The sequence below is a fragment of the Thermobia domestica genome, chromosome 2, assembly GCF_964235325.1.
Source record: "Thermobia domestica chromosome 2, izTheDome1.hap1.1, whole genome shotgun sequence".
Taxonomy (NCBI): domain Eukaryota; kingdom Metazoa; phylum Arthropoda; class Insecta; order Zygentoma; family Lepismatidae; genus Thermobia; species Thermobia domestica.
The window spans coordinates 265801939-265825762 of NC_137455.1; the positions used below are offsets into that span (position 1 = coordinate 265801939).

The following is a 23824-nucleotide window of genomic DNA, read 5'->3' on the forward strand; positions in this document are numbered from 1 at the left end:
TCCACTCCTCAAGAAGTGTTTCTATTCACCCCACTAATTAAAAATCATAACAATAACCCAGTAAAGTTAAATTTTGATTAAAAATTATTTACAAAAGGAAAACTTTTACTATGAACGTCAGTAAATGAAACAACAAACTACAAAATAGGCATATGTTCAATTGCAACAAATAAGAAAATGTCATACTTACCAAGAAAGTTTGAGGAGCACTAAAATACCGTGTAAGATTTCAGTAACACATTAATGCTACTGCCGTCTACCTCAGTGTTCCCAACTCAGTAAAACATTTTGTCTCTGCCCTGAACATTTTAGCCGTATAAGACTATGTTAAGAAATTTCAGTTTTCTTGGTTAATTTATCGTCCAGATAAATCCAAAACTAATCTGGGAGTTTTGTTTCTATTCACCCCCATGTTTCTATTCACCCCATTTGACGGTACTAACATCTGTACTTATTTTCTTGTAAGCATTTCATGTTATAACTGAGTTACATGATTTCAACTTATTTTCTGAAACTAAAGCGTTCTGTTCTCAAAGTACATATAATAGCATTCTTAAATGTTATTTCGATGTTACAGCATATTTTTCACTATCTCGATATTCTTGAGTAGTTGTGAAACTTTAGTATTTTCCAAGAAAGAAAAAAAAAAAAAAAAAAAAAAGATTTGATCGTTTTCTAATTAGCAGTTAATGCCCCTTAACAATATTATTAATAATGAAATCATATTCTCTGTTTTTTGAAACTAAAGAAATAAATAAACTTACACTTTTTGATTAAAATCAAGTGCACAGTTTAAATTTTTCACATGTGTCATTAATGTTCCTCATGTTTCCAACATCGTGTGTTAGGATAGTATCTAACCACTGATAGTTTCACTGTTTTTTCTTTTACAGAAAGCACATTAAACGACACGTATGATGATGAAGCAGACCCTGAGTACAATGTTTTAGAAGACGAGGAAGCAGGTAAGATTTTTTTCTTGGAGGGAAGGGGGATACTATAAGCGTACATTTCTTGTTTTAGTGAAACTGCTGAAATAGAACATTCAAGAGCAAAACCAACCGTTTATTTATTAGTTCTTTTAGTTTCTGCTAAAGCTTTTCCGAGATTTTTAGGACTAGCGCTGTGAGAAATAATATGCACATGATTTAAGAGTTGGTAACTTTTTAAGTTTATTCGCTCACCAACAAAATTTTGTTTCCATACGTTCATTCCACATCCTTGAAATTTCCTTTCGTATATTTAATGCTTTTTTTTATTGTATTTTGTTTTACGTGTATTTCTGCTGTGTGCATCGTTTCGACATTAGAAATAAACTCATTTAAGAATTTGGATGCTTTATTATTATTGTTAATGTAAATTCCATAAATTACAGTCCATTTTCTTTTCTTTTTAGAAATACAGAGGTTCAAGGTAACCTTTGAAGGTAAAATTTACACGCGTCTTGTAAATCGTGATAGTCAATGATTGAAGGCAATAAGAAACTCATTGCGAAAACAAAATTCTGACGAATAATTCCTGTTTTTTGTTCTTGCAAAGAGTCTCCTAGAAAAGTAATATTGCCAGTTATTGCCAGTTTTTAAAGATAAAGTTTCTTATATTCTTAATACTCTTACCCTTGTTTCCTATCTTCTTGTTTCTTCTTACATTGTAGATTCATTGAAAATCTTTATGGATGTTTTTTTTACATGTAAGATAGTGCTTGTATAAACAGCTTATCCCCTTTACTAATATATTGCTTTAGCATCACCTTAAGTTGCCTTATGCTACAGCGCTATAAGCGTACGCATGGATACACAATTAATACAAACTTGGATACCATGTACTTTACATCTGTATATTTTTTTCGCACCTACAAATTTCTTTAGGTGACTCTGGGCAGTGATATTTTAGATTTTTCGGATTTAGCAGTCGGACACAACTGAAAACACTTCACTCTGAAAAAGAGAAGAAACACCACAGACGTAACTGTCATTCATACCAACCAGAATAAATTTACGGAAAATTTGTTGGTTCTTGGAAATTAAAAGTTAATTTAAAAGATTGTCTTTAATTGCTTGAAAAGTGAATACAAACAAATTATACATACATAGTTTAAGATTAATGCTTAACATTAACTTGGGCCAATATTGCAAACTGGGTTAAGCCCTTTATAATACACTCGAATATGGAAGGCAGTACAAGGTTATTATTATTTTTTACAAAACCCAATACGCCTTACCAAACAGAATTAGTATGCTTAAGAAATTTATTATTTGATTTTTATCAGATTTATAGTCTAGGATAGGATACAGGGTATCTACAGATCAAGAAAGTAAAAAAATCGAACACTAGGTCAAGAATGTCAAGAAAAGTCAAGAAATGGTACGGTAGGTCAAGAATTTGTGTTTTATATCTCTTTAAAAAGTACAAGAATTTCTGCGAGTTCAGCTTCTCGTTGCAAAGATTGAGTTTCTTCAGTCAGTTGCACTTGAAATTTGAGCCTTTTCTTGCCACATTTCAGTCTAATGATTTTCTTGTACCAATCATGTACAGGGAATTATACAGTATCGCAACCAGATTCATTCTAAAAAATGTCATGATTGGAATAAACAACACCTGAAAGCTCATTACCATTGACTTGACAAATTCGTCCAGTATCAAGATGGCTCAGGATGTGGATGTTGGTTTTGGTGTTTCTGCTGTTTGCAAAGGTTTAAGAGTTCTGGAGATACTATCATTTAGGAACCAGTGCAGAGTTTTTTTGATCACTCTGTTCAAGAAACTGGTTGGAAAGTTGCTATTGGCCTGTAGAATTGCTAAAGGGGTCTTATTCTTTCACCAGATTAATGGCGAATAGCTCATTACGAGTGTCTCGTGTAACCCTTGCTCTTGAATAGTTTGTGTCTAAGAAGCATTTATCTTTATCGATGGCCGATTGTGTGAAACGGAACTACCTTCAACTTTGAGATTCCCCGTGTTTAAAGGAAGCAGTTAAATCATTTGATTGGAAGACAGACAAACTGGATGTGTTTGTTTCTAACGTTCTCCGTGACATAGATGTGAATAGTGTTTCGACAACTGAGTTCTTTCACCAGCATCTGACCTTGTTTCACGGCAATGCTGCTTTGGAAATAGGTTTCTCAGTTAATAAAGAGTGTTCGGTAGAAAACTTGATAGAAGAGTTACTCGTTGCTCAACAAGCAGTTACAGCTGCAGGAATGATTTCTAACGTTTGAGATAACTAAAGCAATTATTTTGGCGGTAAGAAATCGTCATCTAGAAGACAGGAAGCTATAAAGGTTAAGAAGAACAAAAAGAACGAAGTGGCTAATAGTAAGAGAAAGGCTGCACAAGAATTACATTTGTTGGAGATGAAGAAGAAGGGATTTATGCAGCAAACACATGAAAAAGTTGATTCTTTGTGTAGAGAAAAAATAAAATGAAATCTTTGAGTTTTACGTCCCACGGTTATGCCGGTTAGCCTAAAGGAGACTGTGATTATGAGCAATGAATGAAATGGTGGAATGAAGAAAGTGGGAGGTAACGGGAGAACCCCGAGAAAACCCACGAGCACGGTGTTTGTCCACCACAAAGTCCACACGGCGCGAGCTGGGATCGAACCAGGGACCCCAAGCACCGGAGATGAATGGTCTACCACTGAGCCACTGCGCCCCATTTGAACGGAGAAATTACAAATCTAAAAAAGAAAATGAGTACGTAAGTATGCTTAGTCTAACATAAATGTTTTGTTCAAAAGTATTTGTTGCTGCTTACATTTTTGCTTAGTAAGCTTACATTCTTGCCCTTTTCACTTATTTTTCATTATTTAAAGAGCTGTTTATGAGATGAGTGAAGATAAATGTTTTAAGCAAGTACAAATGTGCAAGTTAATTCTGGATGAAAGTTAAAATGTATTCTAAGAGTTAACACTAAGATGATAAAATTAGGTAAATTAGATGTGCAGTCTTTACTAATTACAATTTGCTATGTCAAAAGTGTAAAATACTTTTAGCTTTCATCTTAACCGGCCATTGCTAGGGGATTAAAAAAATACCCTAAAATACTGTAGTACTTGGTCAAGAAAATTGTAAAATCGTCAAGAAAAGGTCAAGAAATTTGGATTTACAAAACCTATAGACACCCTGGGATGGTGCTAAAATAAATTGCAATAGCAGTTAAATTCTTACTGAGCAAAGGGTGCATACCGTAAATTCAACCAATCTACACCTAACTACATCCTTTTCCAAAACTGAAATAAATATTGATAATTTTTCTCTTTGAAGTAAAGAGCAAATGAAACACTTTCTCTTGGATTCCTCTGGTCCAGGTTGGCCTTCGATAATACGACTTACTACTCTGTCTTTCTGTTCGGTAATTGGAGTTTTAGTATTAGTGGTTATAGTTGGATTTATCAATTATTTACTGGTTGATATTAAACCTAATTAATTAATGAGTTTTCATTAATTTAGAAAAGCACGGAATTTCTAATTAAATTTCCAGGATTGCAATTTCATTAAGTTACAGCTACACTGAGTAGTTATTTTCACCTTCCTAATCCCGCAGACATTATGTACACTTTTAACAAAACTCAAAATAACTTCAATTTTAAATTTATTTGGCGTTAAAATTTTTTTCGCACTTTTTAGGAAATGTTAAATTTAATCACTTATTTATTTCTTCCTATTAATTAAACTGACTTTATTTTAGAGATCAGAAGCACTTTCTTATTCAAAGGCACTATTTTAGATTTTAACTGCAACACGATCTTTCAGTAAATTCTTAGTTAAATTGAGTTTTTTTTCCTTAAACAAGTAACACGTTTTAATTTAGAAAAATAAACGAAGTTAAGTAACATTTATTAATTAAATCTTCACATAAATTTAACACTTTTCCATTATAACCTTTTCGGTAAATACCCGTAACTTTGAACTGCGTATTAGCAGAGTATTGAATCAAGATAAAAAGTAATAAAAAAAATGTAATATTACCTAATATTGCAACCAATTTATTCTTCGTTCTCTGTCATCCTAAGGTATTTTTGTTCAAGTATTATTATTTTCTTATATCAAACATTCCAAACAATTTTAAATATTGCCTTTTAAAGCTTTCTGTACCCATTCATGCTATTTAAGGGGATAGTACACGCCACAAATCAAAGGTTATATTTACGTTTACTTAAAGTTAATACTAACATCGAGTCTATAAAAGAGATGTTTTATTGGATATTGGTTTCATCTTTCTGTTGTGCGCGGCAGCCGAGTTGACATTGACCTTATTTACTGTCTTAACATCGACTAACCCGTTTACAACGATATTGCCAGAATTGTAGTATGGGAGTCTATTACGGCCAAGAATGGTATACAAAGAGAAGCTTTTGATTTAATACAGTAACTTAGAATTGTCGGAAATACATGTTCTAATGATACTTACTAAGAACAGTCATGTTTCTTTATTCATTCGTATTTTATAGCCCGTTATTTTTTGTGTAATGTGTACTTTTTTTATTACGAAAATTGATTAATAGAATAAGTTGTAAAAGGCTCATGTGTGTACAATCTTTGATCAGTCCAAAATTCGAATAATACAAGATGTAGAATTTTAACGTATCACTGTATCCTGTGGGGTTCGGGTACAAGGCCATGCAACCGGAACCACACCGCTCAAAATCTCGCCGGGCCAGAACTTCACGGGATGAAACTTCGCCATATGATTTCTTCAATATACAAAGTTGAATATTGTATGTATGTACATATATTAAAAATTGCCTATACTTAGGTTAAAATCATGGCAGAAGATCATTTCCAATGTACGTTTGGAAAATAAGAAACAAATTTTGCATTAATTTTATTAATTTTACATAGGAAATCGAAAGATAGCTTGGTAGTTACTTCCTTGCATATACCATAACTTACGTTCGACAGAAATCGCAGTTCATGTTCTTCAAATAATTTATAAGTAGCAGAAGTGTCCAAAGGGAGTTTTATGATTCAAAGAGGGCCATTGGGATTTTAGAAGTGGATGCAAAAGAAAATCAGTCGAAATTAAATAGCAACTTATAAAAGTATAAACAGGTATAATTAATACCAGAACAATACTTTCAAATCAAGACCAAGGGCCGCGGTGGCTTAGTGGTGGGGCGTTCACCCCTGGTGCACGGAGTCCCAGGTTCAAACCCTGCCCCCGCCAAGTGAACTTTGTGGTGGACAAACACCGTGTGCATGGGATTCATCGGGGTTCTCCCGTTTCTTCCCACTTTCTTCATTCCACTGTTTCATTCGTTTCTCATCTTCACCGTCTCCTTTAGCCTAGCTGGCATAACCGTGGGACGTAAAACTCAAAAAAATTTCCTTTCATTTTCAAATCAAGACCACACCCAGGTTTTGGAGAAGGGTGTTGGGAAGTCAGAGATATTAAATAAGTTTGAAAGCTGGTGCTGCTGGTCAGGTATAACATGTAAAGTGAATTTAGGGGGTTCGTCATGTACTAAGAGGGGTAGGCACTCCTAGTTTGTACCATAATACAGTGGATCAGACTGAAATTCAAGGTAAAAAGAAACCTATTTTTGAAAATGAAATGAAATCTTTAAGTTTTACGTCCCATGATTATGCGGCTAGGCTAAAAGAGACGGTGATGATGAGAAATAAATGAAATGGTGGAATTAAGGAAGTAGGAGGAAACGAGAGAACCCAAAGAAAACCCACGCACACGGTGTTTGTCTAGCACAAAGTTCACTTGGCCCGAGCTGGATCGAACCCAGACCCCATGCACCAGAGGTGAACGCTCTATCACTGAACCACCGCGGCCCCTAAACATATTTTGAAGTTGTTTCCGATTTTCTTTTTAAATGTATGTACTTTCCTCCAGCCTTAGGAAATAAAGTTATTGTTTGTGATTTAAATCTGTTAAGAATGAGGAGGTGAAGAACGGAAAATTCACATTGTAAGTTGCAAATACACATAGTGTAATAACTGTACAATTTTCAAGTACAATAATCCCTAAGTAATAGTTTAGGTCATGTAGTGTATATATATATATATATATATATATAATATTGGATATAGAGCGTTCCTATCATTCCCATTCCTTGCTGTTAAAATGGGTCAAAGATAAGCGGGAAAAAGGTTTCACTAAATTGAGAATTTCCTTATTTAAATAGCGTAATTTGAAAAAGCTGCTCAACAAGTATATTTTTTTTCAAATCACGCTCTCTCGAAGTTCAGAAAGTGTGACATAACCTTGTCCCAACCTGAATTCAAAAACTTATTCATGATGATTTTTATTAAAAAAATATATATTTGATTTTAATGCAATATATAGCATATTTTCTTTGGTACTTTCTCATCAACTCCACTGCGTGGCATTAAAATATTTCGAGAATTATTCTCTTCCTATTTTTTGAAAGTTTTTAGTATTGAAATCCCACACCGAATAAATTGTTATGGCGAGATTTCGACCGGGGAAAGTTTTAACCTGGTAATAATTTTCGGTTGTGGTTTTGTCCGTATACCCGTTCTGATATTCAGAACCCACTGAAAACTAGATTCGGTTTTATATAACCACGATATTGCCAAAGCTACTAAACTCAAACAAAAACTTTAAAATGATATAGAAGGCAACTAATAAAGTTAATTTTGGTCGTGATCGTGAAAAACAGACAGACATACAGCGCATGGTATTTGGAGGTAGGTATCGAAATAATCTCCGTACGTATCCAACAGCCTTTGCCAATGTTCTTTCAGCTGCGTAATGCCCTGACGATAAAACTGGGGATTGCAGACAAAAAAGTCCGTGAGTGCGTGCCGCAAATCTGCCTCATTGTTTGAGGATTTCCTACGGAGGTAGTTGTTCTGGTAATCTGATGGTGCTAGGTCTGGTATGATGAATGGCAGTCTCCCAGTCAAGTCGCTGAATAGTGTTCCTGGTCGTTCTTGCCAGGTGTGGTCTCGCGTTGTTCTGGAGGTACAGCACACACTTGAAATTAACTAACCTGACTCCTGCTGCAATGCATGTTCCAGCTGCTGTGAGTCTGGGTCCGCAGTGATGGCGTGGCCTAATGGTAGGATTTTGTAATGCATCACTTGACGATTAGTCTACCAGATAAGGAGTGTTCTCTTACGTGGGTGCAGAGGTAGTCTTGAGGAGTGATGCGCAGGCTTTACGTGGTGATAACTAATGTTTTGTACAGTGAAACCTGTCAACTTGGCCACCTGCTTATCTTGGCCTAGTTCGTCTTGAACCTGCATTTTCCCATAAGACATTCGTTACTTATTATTTTATAAGTTGGCCACCTGTCTATCTTGGAAGTTGGCTACACTGAAGCAATGTTTACCCTATGATGATAATGATAAATTTACCTGCGTATCTTGGCCACGCAAAATACAATTTTGTTGTTTTTCTTAACTCTTTCGAATTCACATATAAGAGGCAGATGTTCTGTATTTGTGACTGGACACAAAGAAGCATAGATTCACACGATTTGTTCTTGGAGGTCAATGGCCAGAGGGGTGGTGAAAGAAGGTGTAAATAAGAAAAAACACGTACAGGAATTCAGGAAATGGTTGTACGCATGTGTTTACCCTGTCTGTTTTGGTAAAACCATTAGCTATATCAACTCTCATCAGTGGGGGGCTTTAGTAATTCCGGAAAATTCTCAAGGTTAAAACTAACCATCTCAGTTGTCAACTATTGGCACCTGTCGGCTTGTCAAAAGATAGCGGAGTGTTTGAGATATCAATTCCCTGAAGATTTTCTTAAAACATCTTTTGCTCCGAGGGAAACACTTCTAGCTCATTAACAAGAGGTAGTTAACTACAATATTAGAATGTGCATATCTGGTAAAAAGAATAAAACAAATACGTCTAGAATGAACCACCATTCAGTAACAACTGAAAAGATGTCATATAAATTGCATATGAATTTCTCAATTTATAATTCAACTTTTCTTGTTTTCAATCTGAATAACTCAGTGTGCTATAATATCAATTTCAATAAACTGCGTACAAACGCTTCTATTTCATGGTTGTTTGTGTTATTGTGTTTTCAATCCGAATAATCCAATGTACCAAACTAGTTTTCAGGAAGAGAAAGGTATGCACATATATTAAACATACTATAGTAATATTTTCTAGTACTGTATATTTTTATGATTACTCTATATACATTATTTATAAGTAGCTGTCGTGCCACTGCTTATTAAAATTTTACAATCAAGTAATACTAGAAATCCTATTCTAAAAATGCACAAATCACACTTATTTTCTGTAAGTTGACCACCTGTCTTAAGTTGGCCACTTTTCGATGGAACCGATGGTGGCCAAACAGGTTTCACTGTATGTTTGGGAGTGTCATATTGGACCCACTTTTCGTCACTCATGAGCAATCATCCAGATATGGATGTATTGCTGTGCCGAGACAGCAAAGACAAACAAGTCACTGGTTGTTTCTTGTGGACTGTCGACAGTGTGTGGGGTACAACTTTTTCAATGTGTACACCTTTCCTGTGCGGTCAGGTGAAGTTTGATTCTTCCCTCGGAAACCTGGAAGCGTTCGCCAACTTCACCAGACATTTAACTGTTGTCCTTGTATATGACTTTCTTCAGAACCTCATCATCTAACACCTATGGTCGCCCATTGCGAGGTTCATCAGAAAAGCGTAGATCTCCCGACTTGAACTTCTGGAATCAGTGCGACGGTTCGTTTGTTTACTTCATTCGTTAGCAAATGCCTGACATATTCGACGATTTGATGTAGCTGCTGACAGGGCTACCGTAAAGTCATACAACAAGCAATCGCGAACGAGCTGCTTCGATACTTACTCTTCTCTGTGACCTGGACAATCTGTGATTGCTGTGTGTGCGCAGCATTCCTGTATTGGCGCAGGTCAATAACCACATCGCTTTTCCGCTGATCCTCATCGCTTTTCCGACTCGTAAGTCACTTCATTTCCTCTTTGAACTCTTCATCAAATGACGTCAAAAATGATATGTACGTTTTTCGTTACTTATATTTTCATGGTTAGGAAAGTGTGTACTCCTACGATCCCGAGATCGTGGCTGGAAAACAGGAGCTGCGAAATATTAAATGATTCTGATAATGTACATGCAATTTGGTTAGTACTTTTAGTTAAATTGGTTGATAATTAATGAAATGAAATCTTCAGTGTAGCGTCCCATGGTTATGTCTTATGAAGTAAAGAGAATCATTAAATTTGCAAGTGTGAATGATCGTGGATAAATTAGTGGAATAACGTGATTAGATGAAACAAAATTCAGCAAGCTCCCATGGTGTGGTGAAACAAAAACCTTAGTACCAGAAGTGAATGCTTACACTAATGACACACCATGGTATTTATTTTTCACATACATTCATTACGCAGTTTGTAAGACAAGTTTCATGTGGCTTAGTGAGTTGAAACAAATGGTCCTTGATTCTCGGAGGGACCGAAGCATGGTTAAAAATCATAAAACACCAACCAACGTGAGGCTACTTTACATTGATTTACTTGTATGTAATGTATTCGAATCAAGTGGACAGACAGACAGTGCTATAAACTTCCACTATGATTACTGGTGTTTTGTTTTTATGTATTGTAATACCCTACCCATTCTTAGTGTGACGAGAACTTGGTTGGTATTCGCCACTGAGAGCTCGTGTCTTATTAAAGGCCTGGCAACAGAACTATTGTTTCACACCAAAAACGTCAATTTGGCTATCGCATAATGTAGTGAATTCAATGGTACTTCTATGGATTTTGTATAATAATGTAATATTTTCTTTTTTACTTTCTGTTTCTAAAATACAAACTTGGGTTTATTCCAGTGGACAAGGAGGAGTTACGAGCGGATCGAGCTGTTAAAATTTCCAAAAAGGAGTTGAATATGCTAATGGATGAACTATTTGAATTCTGTGGCTTCCTGCCTAGTGAAGATGAGTTAGCGTCCAAAAGGAAGGAACCTGGAAGCGGAGGAAAGAACAATAAACTTTTGGGAGAGGTAGTAATTTTCGTTTTATAATATTTCGGAGTTTCGTAACTTGATAGAATTGAAATTGGAAATGTTATTTAGGTTCAATTCTAGTCGAGGTTTCGTGTTTTACAACCTGCTAACGGATTGCACTAGCATTTACTAATTCGGGATATTCTGTTTAGTTTCATATATTTTTCTGGTGTAACTGTTTTGTTCAGAATTAATGTATAAGTATGTTTGGTTTTACAGTTTCTCTCGCTTACAACCAATGGTTTTCAGGTTTTTGTTTTGTTTTTTGTTCAGGTATCAGAATATTCTGTTAGTACAATATTGAATTGTATGAACTATTAAGCGCGTTTTAAAAAGTGTTTATCGATTGAAAAGTCGTTATAATTCTGCGCGATTAGTCAAATTTATTATTGAGTTTATATGCATTGACTGATAGCTCGTGTCTCTACGGTTGAAGGTGTTTATTAAAATGCAATCTTTTAATTGTTAAATTACAGTTACCTGAAGAACGTAAGGAGCTTTAATCATAATTTAACACTAACCTCCATGCTTCCTGAGAACAGATAATTTTAAATAATCATTTACGATATATTTTTACCTTAGAAGTTTTATAATAACCACAAGAAGCTTGTTATACTCTATGTATCTAAGATTTAAAGAAAAGAACTTCTGTCTGTTCCTTGGAGGAATTCTTGCAGCTGTAAAACCATGTAGTTTATGTGCATTTTTTTTGGAATCGGAGAAATTTATATAAAGCTTAACATTGGCATAACTAGAAGAAATAACAAGGAACACGAGAGAGATATCGAATATAATAATCTTCCTTTTTCGGTTTTATCAAAACATTTGAAGAACACGTATACACTTTCAGAGTAATAAACAGCTTCTGTTACAATAACAGTAGGTGTTTATTGCAACATTCTAGATATAAAATATTTTCAATAAGAAGCGGTGATTTTTTAAAGAGCAAGATAATTATTAAGATGATATTGTCAAGTTCCGTGATACAGCGGTTACTTTGTAACGAAGTTTTCCAACTTTATTGGCCGATTCAGAGTTCTTACATATAGCATCGTTTTGAAACAGAATAATAATCTGTCTATTTTGTATTTTAAACGTCAGCAAGGTTTAATAAAGCTCGTATCGGTTATCTGGTTTTGTGAGAGGACATAGGTAGGGTCTCAATTAACATTCTCATTTCTTAACGTGAAAGTGTCGGGCTGGACCTGCAGCGTGCAATTGTCTGAGATTTTATCAGACTTAACAGTATTGGTGTAGCGAGACCACCAAGATTGTACAAGTGAATTCGTAGGTTCTGATCTATTTTCTTCTTAATTCTTTAAAAATTCCAGCCCTTTTGTACAATTTCGCAGCCTTGAACAATTTCGTAACAAGATACAAAAGATCAAGGTGAACGCTTGATAATTTTGTTTATAATATAGTTCTTCAAGCTGCTTATATTAACTATGCCCTTAGTTAAGTTTAACTTATTGCCTTAGTGTAATTTGGTGCTAATTTTTCACCTACACTTGAAAAATGTTCTTTACCGCGGCACACCGAAAATAAAACACGAAACAGTGTGTCACAAGTTGATAAATTAGATCTAAATATAGCCTCGCTATTCAACGGGACAGGACGTTTGGGCGCCACCATTTGGGCGCGGACGTTTGGGCGCAAAGCCGTTTAGGCGCCAGACGTTTGGGCGCGAGGTACATATTAAAAATCACAATTTACGACATATAAAGTAAGCTAGGCACTGAAAACTAAGCGCGAACCAAGATATATATACATTTCCTACACTTCTGTGTTTATCTCACCTCATTTATCTGTATATTTTCTAAATTAAATAGTTTAATGTGTTTGTGGTATTTGTTGCCTAACCTCGTCATGGACTGATTTTTCGCTTGTTCACTATTCTTGTACTTCTGCTCTAATGATCTAATTTTTGTATTATATAAGAAAGCTAGAAAATGAAGGAATCAGACGACTGTTAATAATGCCGAGGTGGTATCTAATTTATAGGTCCAGGCCGCTTCCTTCCTTCCCTTTCCCCAGATAGTGTGCTCCCTCAAACGTGACGGGCTAAATGGCCTTAGATGTCGAGAGCCCAGAAATCTAAAAATCCTAAATCCTAATCGAGTTGAGGGAAAGATGTTAATACAGGGTGTCTAAGACATTGAGTTTAGGAACTGCAGTATGCCGTATTTCTGGTATCACTTTTTTATATTAACATTCCAATATAAAAATCAAAACTTAACACACTTTTTTTCGTCCCATTGTAAGCATTTAACCTACATTAAAGAAGGTGGCGAAAGGAAAAAAAGAACGATTTCAAAGTGAAAAATAAAATCTGAAATGAAATCTTTGAGTTTTACGTCCCACGGTTATGCCGGTTAGGCTAAAGGAGACGGTGATGATGAGTAATGAATGAAACGGTGGAATGAAGAAAGTGGGAGGAAACGGGGAACCCCGAGAAAACCCACGCACATGGTGTTTGTCCACCACAAAGTTCACTTGGCGGGGACTGGGATCGAACCCGGGACCCCAAGCACCAGAGGTAAACGCTCTACCACTGAGCCACCGCAGCCCCCATAAATGTGAAAAATATTGTTAAAGTAAATATATTGGTCATTTAGCCACTAGAAAAGTTTTTGACATTCACACTTATTGCATAACTACAGTAGAAGGCCTGTTTAATTTTTTTAATGGAATAGGCTCTTATGTATGTAATGCAGTCAATCATATCTAGTTTGGTCTACTTACCTTTGGTTTGAAAAGTTATCAAATAAAAAGCATACTTAACTTTGGCTGACACTTAAATTTACAAAATTTAATTGTTAATTCAGTTTTTAGAATTTTGAAATTACAGTATTTCTAGTATGTAAAACAAAATCCAGTATAATTCAAGGACTTCCACTACAGTAGACACCTTGTGATATCTTGATTGGAACTTAGTACTCAGCGCCTAACATAATGACTTTTTAATTTAACTCGCGCCCAAACGTCTGGCGCCCAAATGGCTTCGCGCCCAAACATCCAGTGCCCAAACGGCGGGGCCCAAACGTCCGCGCCCAAACGTCACGTACCGCTATTCAAGACTGTAATATTCATTATTAGCATTATTAAGGCCTGTAATTTTCAGGAGTTTTACATGTATTTCTTCTAGTTACTGAATAAGTTTTTATTATTATTTATTTATTTATTTATTTCTTGATTCAGTAGTTAGTAAGCATTGTGCATCCAATGTTCTCTTTTAGGAACCAATTTACGAATACTTTGCAGGAAAGAAATCGTCACGTGCACAAGTATAACAATGCCTTTAGATTATTACTAAATATTTCTTTCACAAGAATGGCTTGCAAATCAGATGTGATTAATACGTGTAAAGATTGCTTCGGTCATTCAGCAAACATTTTACATTAAAAATAGCTTATGGCATAATCCCAAGTTATGTATTAAAGTGAATAAAAGCATTTCCTATTATGTAACATATGACAACGTATCTAACCGTAAGATTACATCCATTTGTATTCGTTTTGTTGCAAATACGAAGTTATTAATGCTCAAATTTAACATCGAAAATAGCAACTTCCAATAAACTACATGAATTTTGCTTATTAATTTTGCGAATATTGACATTAGTGTTGTTCGTGATATAGAAAGCACATGAACAATGCTTAATATTGCTCAGTTTCTGTTCTATGAGTATTAATACTATCAGTATATGGTATTCTTAAATCATGATGGATCGTTGCGTTATGAGTGGCATGGTGTATTCCATTGATTTGCCATGCTTGACAATATAAAGGTAAACTTACATGAAAATCGTAGCGTTGCGTTTTGCAGAAGAATAAGAAAAAATGTGAGGTAATATCTAAATGTTCCGTAAATTATTCTTTATCACGACACACCAAAAATAAAAGAATTATCACAAACTAGGGTATTACAAGCTGATGAACCACATCTAAGAGCAGCAGATTATGCTCAGAATTTTAAAGGAAATCCTTTTATGGTATCCGAATTAATTAATGTTCTTCGACTTTTGGAACAAATATTTCTTGCTTGCCAGCAATCTAATATAAGGTGAATGAACATTTCGTGTATCGAATAAAATGGATAGGTAAAGCGGCTGCATTTGCGACACCGAGCATCTGCGTGACTTCTGTGCGCATTAAAATTTGAAAATGATCATCTGTGGATGAGTTGTCTGGTTCCATATTATCGAGATTTTTTAAAATTTTATTTATTTATTTATTTTTTAAAAAAGAAGTGCAATTGCTAGACATATGTATCTGAATATATTGCAAACATTCATATCTAAACTACCGCGTTCAGGAAATCTTTGTATTGTGTATTCTCAACAAGTTAGAGGGTCTCCACAGTTGCTGTACCAGCTAATACTCTTTGGATAAAATATCGTGACCGATGCATTAGTCGAAGTGTCCTAATTTTTTGACTAATGAAAGATCATCGGATCTTGAAACTTACCGGACGCAATAGAAGGATTAAGAAAATGTGTATGGGAATGCGAAACGTTAATGTAGCCCATTTGAAACTGTAGGGAGGAACACCACTGTATCAACATAAGGTGAAAACCTTATTTCTGAAGTTCTTCCAATTGGACCAGCCAAACACTTCTGGGTAACAAACAACCATAATCAAATGAAGATTTCATGAACGCTTTGTCTTTGCTATCAAAGTACGTAGTGCGCATCATCAGGAAGAAGAATTTGGTATAGAAGATGAATCTGAGGCTAATGGAGGTTATGGAAGTGAAAATCTATGTAGAAAAGTGTATTTGTTCAATAGAGGCGATGCAAAACTTCATTGAATGGGTGAAAATAATAATAATAATAATAATTGACATTTAATATAGTAAAATACATTTTGTCACTTTAGTATTTTGTGTGAAAGAAGAAGTTGAATTTTATGAGTACGAATATGTGCCACTGATGTAATATAAGAGGCAGTAAGTGGCCTAATGCTTTTCGTATTCTGTTCGGATGTGATCTTGAGAATAAAGAAATGGAACAGAACAATGTAATGTTTGTTGCCGTTTATTAGTTTAGTTTCAGGGTACGTTGTTTAGTCGCATTTATCATCACTGAAGATTACATGAAAAAAAGTAAGCACGTGTGTCAGTAACTCAGATCCCCAACTTACAGAGTACATGCCAATTTTCTTTTTCGTTTTCATTTGTCTGGCACTCAGCACTGCAACACTCACTTGTAGACCACAGGTTCGGGTAGTCTAACCCGTAGTAGTATTTGAGCTTGTGCTGAATTAACAGTTCAGATGTAAGATTTTTACAGTCAGGATTCCTACCGATCTGTAAAACCTACAAAAGATAGGGAATTCAGCTTACTCATAAAAAGTCCTGGAAAAGTCAGGGAATTCCATGAAAAGGCTGAAAAAACATGGAAAAGTCAAGGAATTTTAAATATTAATTTTTACTTCTAAGAACCTATATCTCATTTAGCCAACTTTGGTAGGAGATATTTTATAAAGCAGGGCCGCGGTGGCTCAGTGGTAGAGCGTTCACCTCTGGTGCTTGGGGTCCCGGGTTCGATCCCAGTCCCCGCCAAGTGAACTTTGTGGTGGACAAACACCGTGTGCGTGGGTTTTCTCGGGGTTCCCCCGTTTCCTCCCACTTTCTTCATTCCACCATTTCATTCATTACTCATCATCACCGTCTCCTTTAGCCTAACCGGCATAACCGTGGGACGTAAAACTCAAAGATTTCATTTCATTTTTCATATTTTATAAAAAATAAATGGGAACCTTGACATGCATTCATTTGTTTCCTTTGTTGTTCCGCCTATTCCATTCATTTAATTTCAATCTTTTTCCCTCTTCTTCTTTCTTCTTAATCTTAGGTATAGCTGTGGATGTTGAAAATTTCATTGTTTCATCTAGATAACGTCGTTTATTTCTCTGGTTTTGAACATCACAAACTGTACAGTTTCCTTTTTTTTCTCTCTCTCTCACTGTCTTCCTCCTATGTATCCACATTAGGTGCATTATTCTCATGTTGGAAGTTGATTATGCTTTGTTACGATTCTAATCGTATTATAGTAATTTGTTGTATAAATTCGTGATTTTATTGTACTCTAAACTTAGCAAGAATCTATGAAATTGTATCGTTTCAGAGATCAGTTTAATGGTGATATTTTCAGGTCTACTGTGAAATGAATTGTGAAGGTGAAGGAATAAGTGTTATAAGTATAATTTTTATGCAACTATAGTAAGATAAGATACGTCAGTTATAAGTCCATCGTGAGAAGCGATAGAGTAGATTCGAATCTTGTTCAGGCCGGCTGTCGTAACTGGATTGTCTGCACTTAGTGTAGAATATTTTAAATATAAGTACTGTTTCGCCAGTCGACGGAAATTTGCTCAAAAATACTAAATATTTAAGAAAATATTATAATATTAAATAGCTTTTGAGCAGTGCACTGGCCCTTTAGAAAGATTAAGAAAGAAAGAAAGAAAGAAAAAAAAAGACTTTCAGTGCCACCTAAATCATCTTCCCCATTCAAATTATCGTCTTTATCCAAAGAATGATCCTTCCATGCCATATCTAAGGATAGATTTTTGACCAAGATGTGTCAACTATTCGCTCACCTACGTGATTGAGGGCTGATGTACTATCCTTATACACGTTAATTATTAGTCTCGATTTATTCCACCGTCGTTGCACAGATTTCTCTATGCAACCTACTTCTTCTAAACATTACATAGTAAATCACTAAGCTCTTTATACATCAACTTTTGCACGTACAACTAATTCTCTATACCTAGAGATCACTTGTAGAATGCTACAACTCTTCAAACGAACGAAACAATAGGATAGTGAAATTTTCTTTGGGGATGGAACATGTGTTGTTTCTCTTAAACACTTCTTACCCCAAATTAAGTTTCTCACTGTTTCACAAGAAGATTGTAGGAAAACCAGATCGAGGTGAAAATAATATTAAGAAAACTTAAATTTAATATACTGATTATTTACAGAGTAAGTAAGTTGTGCTTCACATACCTGTAGTGAAGCTAATAAAACAACTACAAAATGATAATGGATATGTCGGGAAGTAGTAAAAGGTGCAATTAATTTACTCTAAATATTTTTTTAAAAAATTAATATATTGTGGCATGATAAAGGAAACGACATTTCAATTGCAGTCGATATACGATTTATTTGCTAATCTGGCTATCGATTAACATTACACCTTTCTTTAGGCGTTGTACTAACAGTGATATTAAATTTCCTCTTCAGTACGTTTTCTTATTTTCCTTTTCTTGTTCGTAGGATGAAGTGAATGATGCAGCTGCAATGGCGTTGTCTGAAGTCCAGCATGAACTCACTCTTTCTGAAAAGAAAAGAGCTCATGAAGATATTGAAAGAGCAATAAGTCTAATGGAGTCTCAGAGACAGTCTACTTATGGGCTTAGTTTGACGGAGGATCAACTAGAAATTTTCAACAAACAGATGAGGCAGCATGTGCAACTCTTAACCCAGCATTTTTTGTTAATGAGTGGTCATCCAGACTTAGATCACAAAGCTGCAGAGTGTAAAAAGTACTTGGTATGCCCTTTATTTTTTCTCATCACTGTGATTAGTTGTTTATTTTTTATTCTAATTTTCTCCAAAACTGACGATTACAAATGTTGAATCCATAATGCACACAAGTTGCAGTAGGATCGCTGTTTTTTCTGTATACTTAGTTCCCTCTCTACATCAATTTTCCTCTGCTCACCGAACCGGACATAAAATGAATAAACATAAACGTCAGAAGCTCTAGACTAGGTAAAATTTGACGACCTCTTTCTTTGTGACTACCTATCCAATATACTGTATACAGATTATCCATAAAGTCCGTTGCCACCTATTTAATTTCAAACAGTTGAGATTTGCCAACGACGTTGACACCCGTATTCCATTACTTTAAGGGGGCGCGGTGGCTCAGTGGTAGAGCGTTCACCTCCGGCGCTTGGGGTCCCTGGTTCGATCCCAGCTCGCGCCGTGTGGACTTTGTGGTGGACAAACACCGTGCTCGTGGGTTTTCTCGGGGTTCTCCCGTTTCCTCCCACTTTCTTCATTCCACCATTTCACTCATCTCTCATCATCACCGTCTCCTTTAGCCTAACCGGCATAACCGTGGGACGTAAAACTTTAAGATTTCATTTTTTTCCATTACTTTAAGAGGTTGACATTTTGAGCTAAGTGAATTCCACAAGTGGCGTCGCCGGAGCAGTAGGCAGGGGATAACCCGTACATTGAAGGTAACAGATTCAAGATTATTGGGTTTTAAGAATTCAATTTTTATTTGTAGAGGTGAACATCATTATTCAAGAAGGTATTTTTCTCGAATAGTATCTCTTACCAAGGCTGGCCAGACAGTTGACAGACAGAATATTTAAGAGAAAGGAAGATAATCTGAGGGAAGCATTATTACTGTGTTGAAAATTACAAGAACAGCAAGAGTGAATCTTATTTCAGTAGGGCTTACGTAGATAGTGTTAATTCTCTTAGTGACAACAGACTGTAACGTTGTCTATTTAAGTTTTTTTTTTCCTCATGCTTACGCTTAGCTGTTTTATTCTTGAAACTTTTTGGAAAAGTAATTTGCGTTCTACGGAGGTTATTTTCATATATTGTCGTGTATAAGAAACGACATTTCAGTTGCAGTCGATATACGATTTATTTGCTAGTCACGGCTATCGATTAATATTATAGATTTCTTCCCGATTCCAGAATTTTGCCGGATCTAGGTATATACAAGGCCTCCTCAGTGACTTTTTCATTTTACATTCTTCATCCTGTACGTTTCTCTTATTTTTTTCATCTTTTCGAACTTTATCGTGCTGTCTGTATGTCGGTCTTCCTTCTGACTGCTTCCTTGTCATTTCATGTGCAGAAAAAAAGGTGAAGTGAGCGTTCTTTCAATCTTTCTGTATATCCATACCAATGGAGCATAGATTTTTCAAACTATGATTAGTTTTCGCACACTTCGATTTTTATTATTATTATTATTATTATTATTATTATTATTATTATTATTATTATTATTATTATTATTATTATTATTATTATTATTATTTAAATCATCTCACTCTGTACTGGAAGTCTATATACAGTTGTTTGATCCATCATGTTTCCACTCCCAATGTGCTACTTTACTTATACATGGATCTGTTAGGTGCATTGCCATATACTTTCTTTAGATCTGTGAATGCTATGACTAGTCGTTCTATCTTATCCTCAGCTCTCTTCACTTAGTAGTCTTACCGTGAATATGAGATCTGTTGTTGATCTTTCTCTTCTGAAATTGTGCTGTTTTTGCACAAACTTTATGCCACATTTTGTCGTAGATTTGTTGCTGTAAAATTCTTTCAAAAATATTGACACAGCGGTTCATTAATATTATTTCACGATACATTTTTCACATCTCCTTTAGGAAAATTGGAACGATTTCACTCTTATGATAACATTATCTTACCCAGACTTATTTCATCACTCTGTAGAGTCAGTATATAATCACAGAATGTGCTCTCATATCATTTCTATTACAATTTCAACTGATCTTGTTTTACCTTTTTACCACCAAATCTAGTCCTTCCTCCACAGGTGACAAGTAAGCAGTTACGAAAGTTTAAAGTAGACTAATAGGATGAGGTTTTCTTACGAAAACTGATAAATGGAATTCATATTAGTGATTTTTACGTTACAACCTTATCCTGACCTATTTGATGAGTATTTTGTTTAATTCACTGATATTCTTTGGTTTGTATATTCCTATTATTGTGATATGAGGTTTTCGATCAAGGCTGTGTTGCAATCAGTCTCTTCAAATAATTCTTTAAAGTGTGCAACATTCCTGCATTTTAGACATGTATATTTGTTCATTGTTCTCCAATCATCTTATACTTGACGTAGTGCAATTTTAAAATAAAAAAGTACACACTATGTTGGCAACACTGCATCACGTAGGACATAGATGAGAAGATGGCTTAACTAAATTTGAAGATGTTATACCTTCAGATGGACTGTCTAAATCTATTCTCAGATTTTTCAAAACCCATTTTATAGTTGGAATCGTTCCTGGTAAATTAGCATAAACCATATCAGTGAAATACGTTGCTCTGTAATGAATCGAAAGAGAGGTCTGCCAATTTTAATTTATATTTCACTTATGTTTTCCATGCGAGACGAAAAGGCCTATATATAAGTGCGCAAACTAGTCAGTTTTCATTGATTAGTACCACGTCAGATCTATTTGTAATAGTTCTCATTGCGTTCCTAGAAAATACACCGTGTCCAGGAAAACACTTCATGATTTTGAACTCCTACAACTTTGTAGCCGTTATTTACGAAACTTATAACACCGATACCACTATGTAGAATATGTAATTCTCATTGTAGATAACATCTTCAGCACAAATAATTGTTCATACTGGTTATGCAGATTGCTGTTCTTTCGCTTGTCATTTTTTCTTCTTTAGTGTTGGATTGGAGCAAAATAACAATATTGTGTGATTGTTTACATTGACATGTAAGTTGATTTCCACAGCTATATAATGAGTTGATCGAGAATCCGCAAGAACGCAACTTCAGACGACAGTTTGAACATCAAGCACCTTGTGAAATAAAGATTTTTGAAAATTGCTGAAGTTTCGTGGAAATAGATGCATATGTAATGAAAAGAGAGAGAGCAGATAAATGACTTGTCAATAGTGGAACGTGTGCGGAGAACGTTTGGACATAAGAGCTAGCCTACAGTTACGCATCCCTAAATCAATCATGTACTTAGCTAGAGTTTCATCCATCCAAGATTTCATCCATCCGTACTAGTGTTACCAACAATGGTCATTCTGTCTTACACCATTAATTAAATTACCACTGTAGATGCACTGAAAAAGTCTTGACACGTGAGTAGTGGCAACGTCACTGCTAGCTGTCAGGGACCTTCTCTTGCTGGCTCCCCTATAGTAAGTTTAGTATCTTTCGGGACAGAATTCAGAAGGAGACAATAGTAATTGCTTTTCTAATGTTTTCAGATGAGCTTGAAGTACTTGAGCGAAAATAGCAGTAGTTCGTGCTTTAAACCTTATAACTTAGATTCAGCAGTACAGCTAGTAGAAGACTGGGAAAGGCAAATGACCTCTGATGATCCTATAGGAAACGAAGTAAAAAGGTAAGCAGTAAGTTTTGTTCTGAGCATTGTTTGACGGTTAATTTCAATATTTTCCATAGAATTTTAATTAAGTAGCAATTTAAACTCGTTTTGGAAATATACTCCGTGTGTCTCTTAAACAAGATACGTCGTGTTAAGTATAAAGTCTATTTGTGATCAATGGTAGCGCCATCTAGAGCGCAGTAAATGACATTACTAGTCATTGGACCTCAGTTCATCCATAACGGTTGTGGTGAAAGTTTTTTGAAGAATGACACCGAGGATCGACGCTACGAGCCGTACATCAGCTACTATCCGGAAAGTGCATGCTTTTGTCACATGGAAGAACTGAAGTACACAGAGAGATGCTGGAATCGTGTTGGAACATTCCTCCGAGGCAATTCACACCATAATTTATCGTTATCTGGGGTTGGAGAAGCGTCGAAAGGAACGTATTCAAAAACTTTTGCTAAGACACATTGCAGAATATCGCACCACTTGTCGACGGCTCTATAAGCACTATATTGCAAGCTACAGGTACTTGTCATACTGAACGAGACATTTGTGTATTTCATGACTAACAGAACACTTGCAGTTTTCTACAGAGGACGTGGTGTTAAGGATTTCCAAAAAATTGTACCGTGAAAGTACAGAGAAAGTTTTTGCAAGGGATTCATGCTTGTTGTTGGTTTCTGTTATAATATGAAGTTAAAGATACAGTGCTTTGCTAGAAATAACAAGAAGAATTTCAAGTATTATCAGATTATCGTCTTTATCACCATGATTATGCTAGTCTGTATTTGAGACAAATCGGATGTGGTTGCATCAAAACAAAGCATCTAACCACACCTCTCATTCAACAGTTCTGTTTCTTCAACAAATGATGGAAGCAAGTGGTACCTGTTCCAGTTTCTTCAGTGACATTTCAGTAAAATCTTTGAATGCCTCGCCGGATACATTGTTAAGCCTTTGGTGTCCTAAAATGAGACTTGGCACAGCGGAGTTCCCCATCATTGATGACCTGTGAAGAGTCCATAAAGAGGAGTGGTTACTACTGAACATAGAGTGCCATCTACTATGCTGCGCGATGGCCGAATGCAGCACGACTTAAATAGAGCATCAGTAGTAATGGCGGCATTGAATTCTTGACACAGGTTCATCTAAAAAAATATTTACTACAGATAGGAAATGATCCCTCTAATTTTAATTGGAACTAAATGCAATGAACAAATACAGAATGGCAAAGTTGAAGTTTGTATACATTTGTATAGCCCCTTTCTAGAAAAATGTTTCTAATTGCTGAATGTAGCAATTGAAGTAATAAATCCCTAACAGTTAAAACATTTAACTACAAAGCTTGTATCTTTGATTAACTCGCTTTGGACTCTACTGTGGGGGTCAAAATTCAGAAGACATTTATCGTGATTTCAAAATAACATTACGAAAATCGCATATGCACTATTTTGTTCGATAACCTTCTGCCATTTTCCGACAATGTCACGATAGAACTTCTGTGATTTGTGAAAAAAAAAAGTGACAAAGTTTTCACATTTTTCTTCAGAATCTAACTTAACACCGTACAGGGAGTTCTGCAGAAACCAAAACAAGTTACAGTCTGACGGTGCCATGTCTGGGCTATATGGTGGATGCATTAACAACCCCAGCAAACTTCTATTTCTGAGGGGTCGTTAAAGATAC

General features: G+C 35.5%; 1 protein-coding gene across 2 annotated transcripts in view; it reads left to right on the forward strand.

Moving 5' to 3' along the window:
* Positions 1–23824, forward strand: part of LOC145678475 (GON-4-like protein) — a 103315-nt gene that overhangs the window by 47154 nt on the left and 32337 nt on the right. For both annotated transcript variants that reach the window (XM_081748655.1, XM_081748656.1), the window contains exons 8-11: positions 894–965; positions 10801–10973; positions 18262–18537; positions 22011–22147. In XM_081748655.1, coding sequence (XP_081604781.1) covers positions 894–965; positions 10801–10973; positions 18262–18537; positions 22011–22147 — 658 coding nt within the window. The remainder of the gene's footprint in view (positions 1–893; positions 966–10800; positions 10974–18261; positions 18538–22010; positions 22148–23824) is intronic.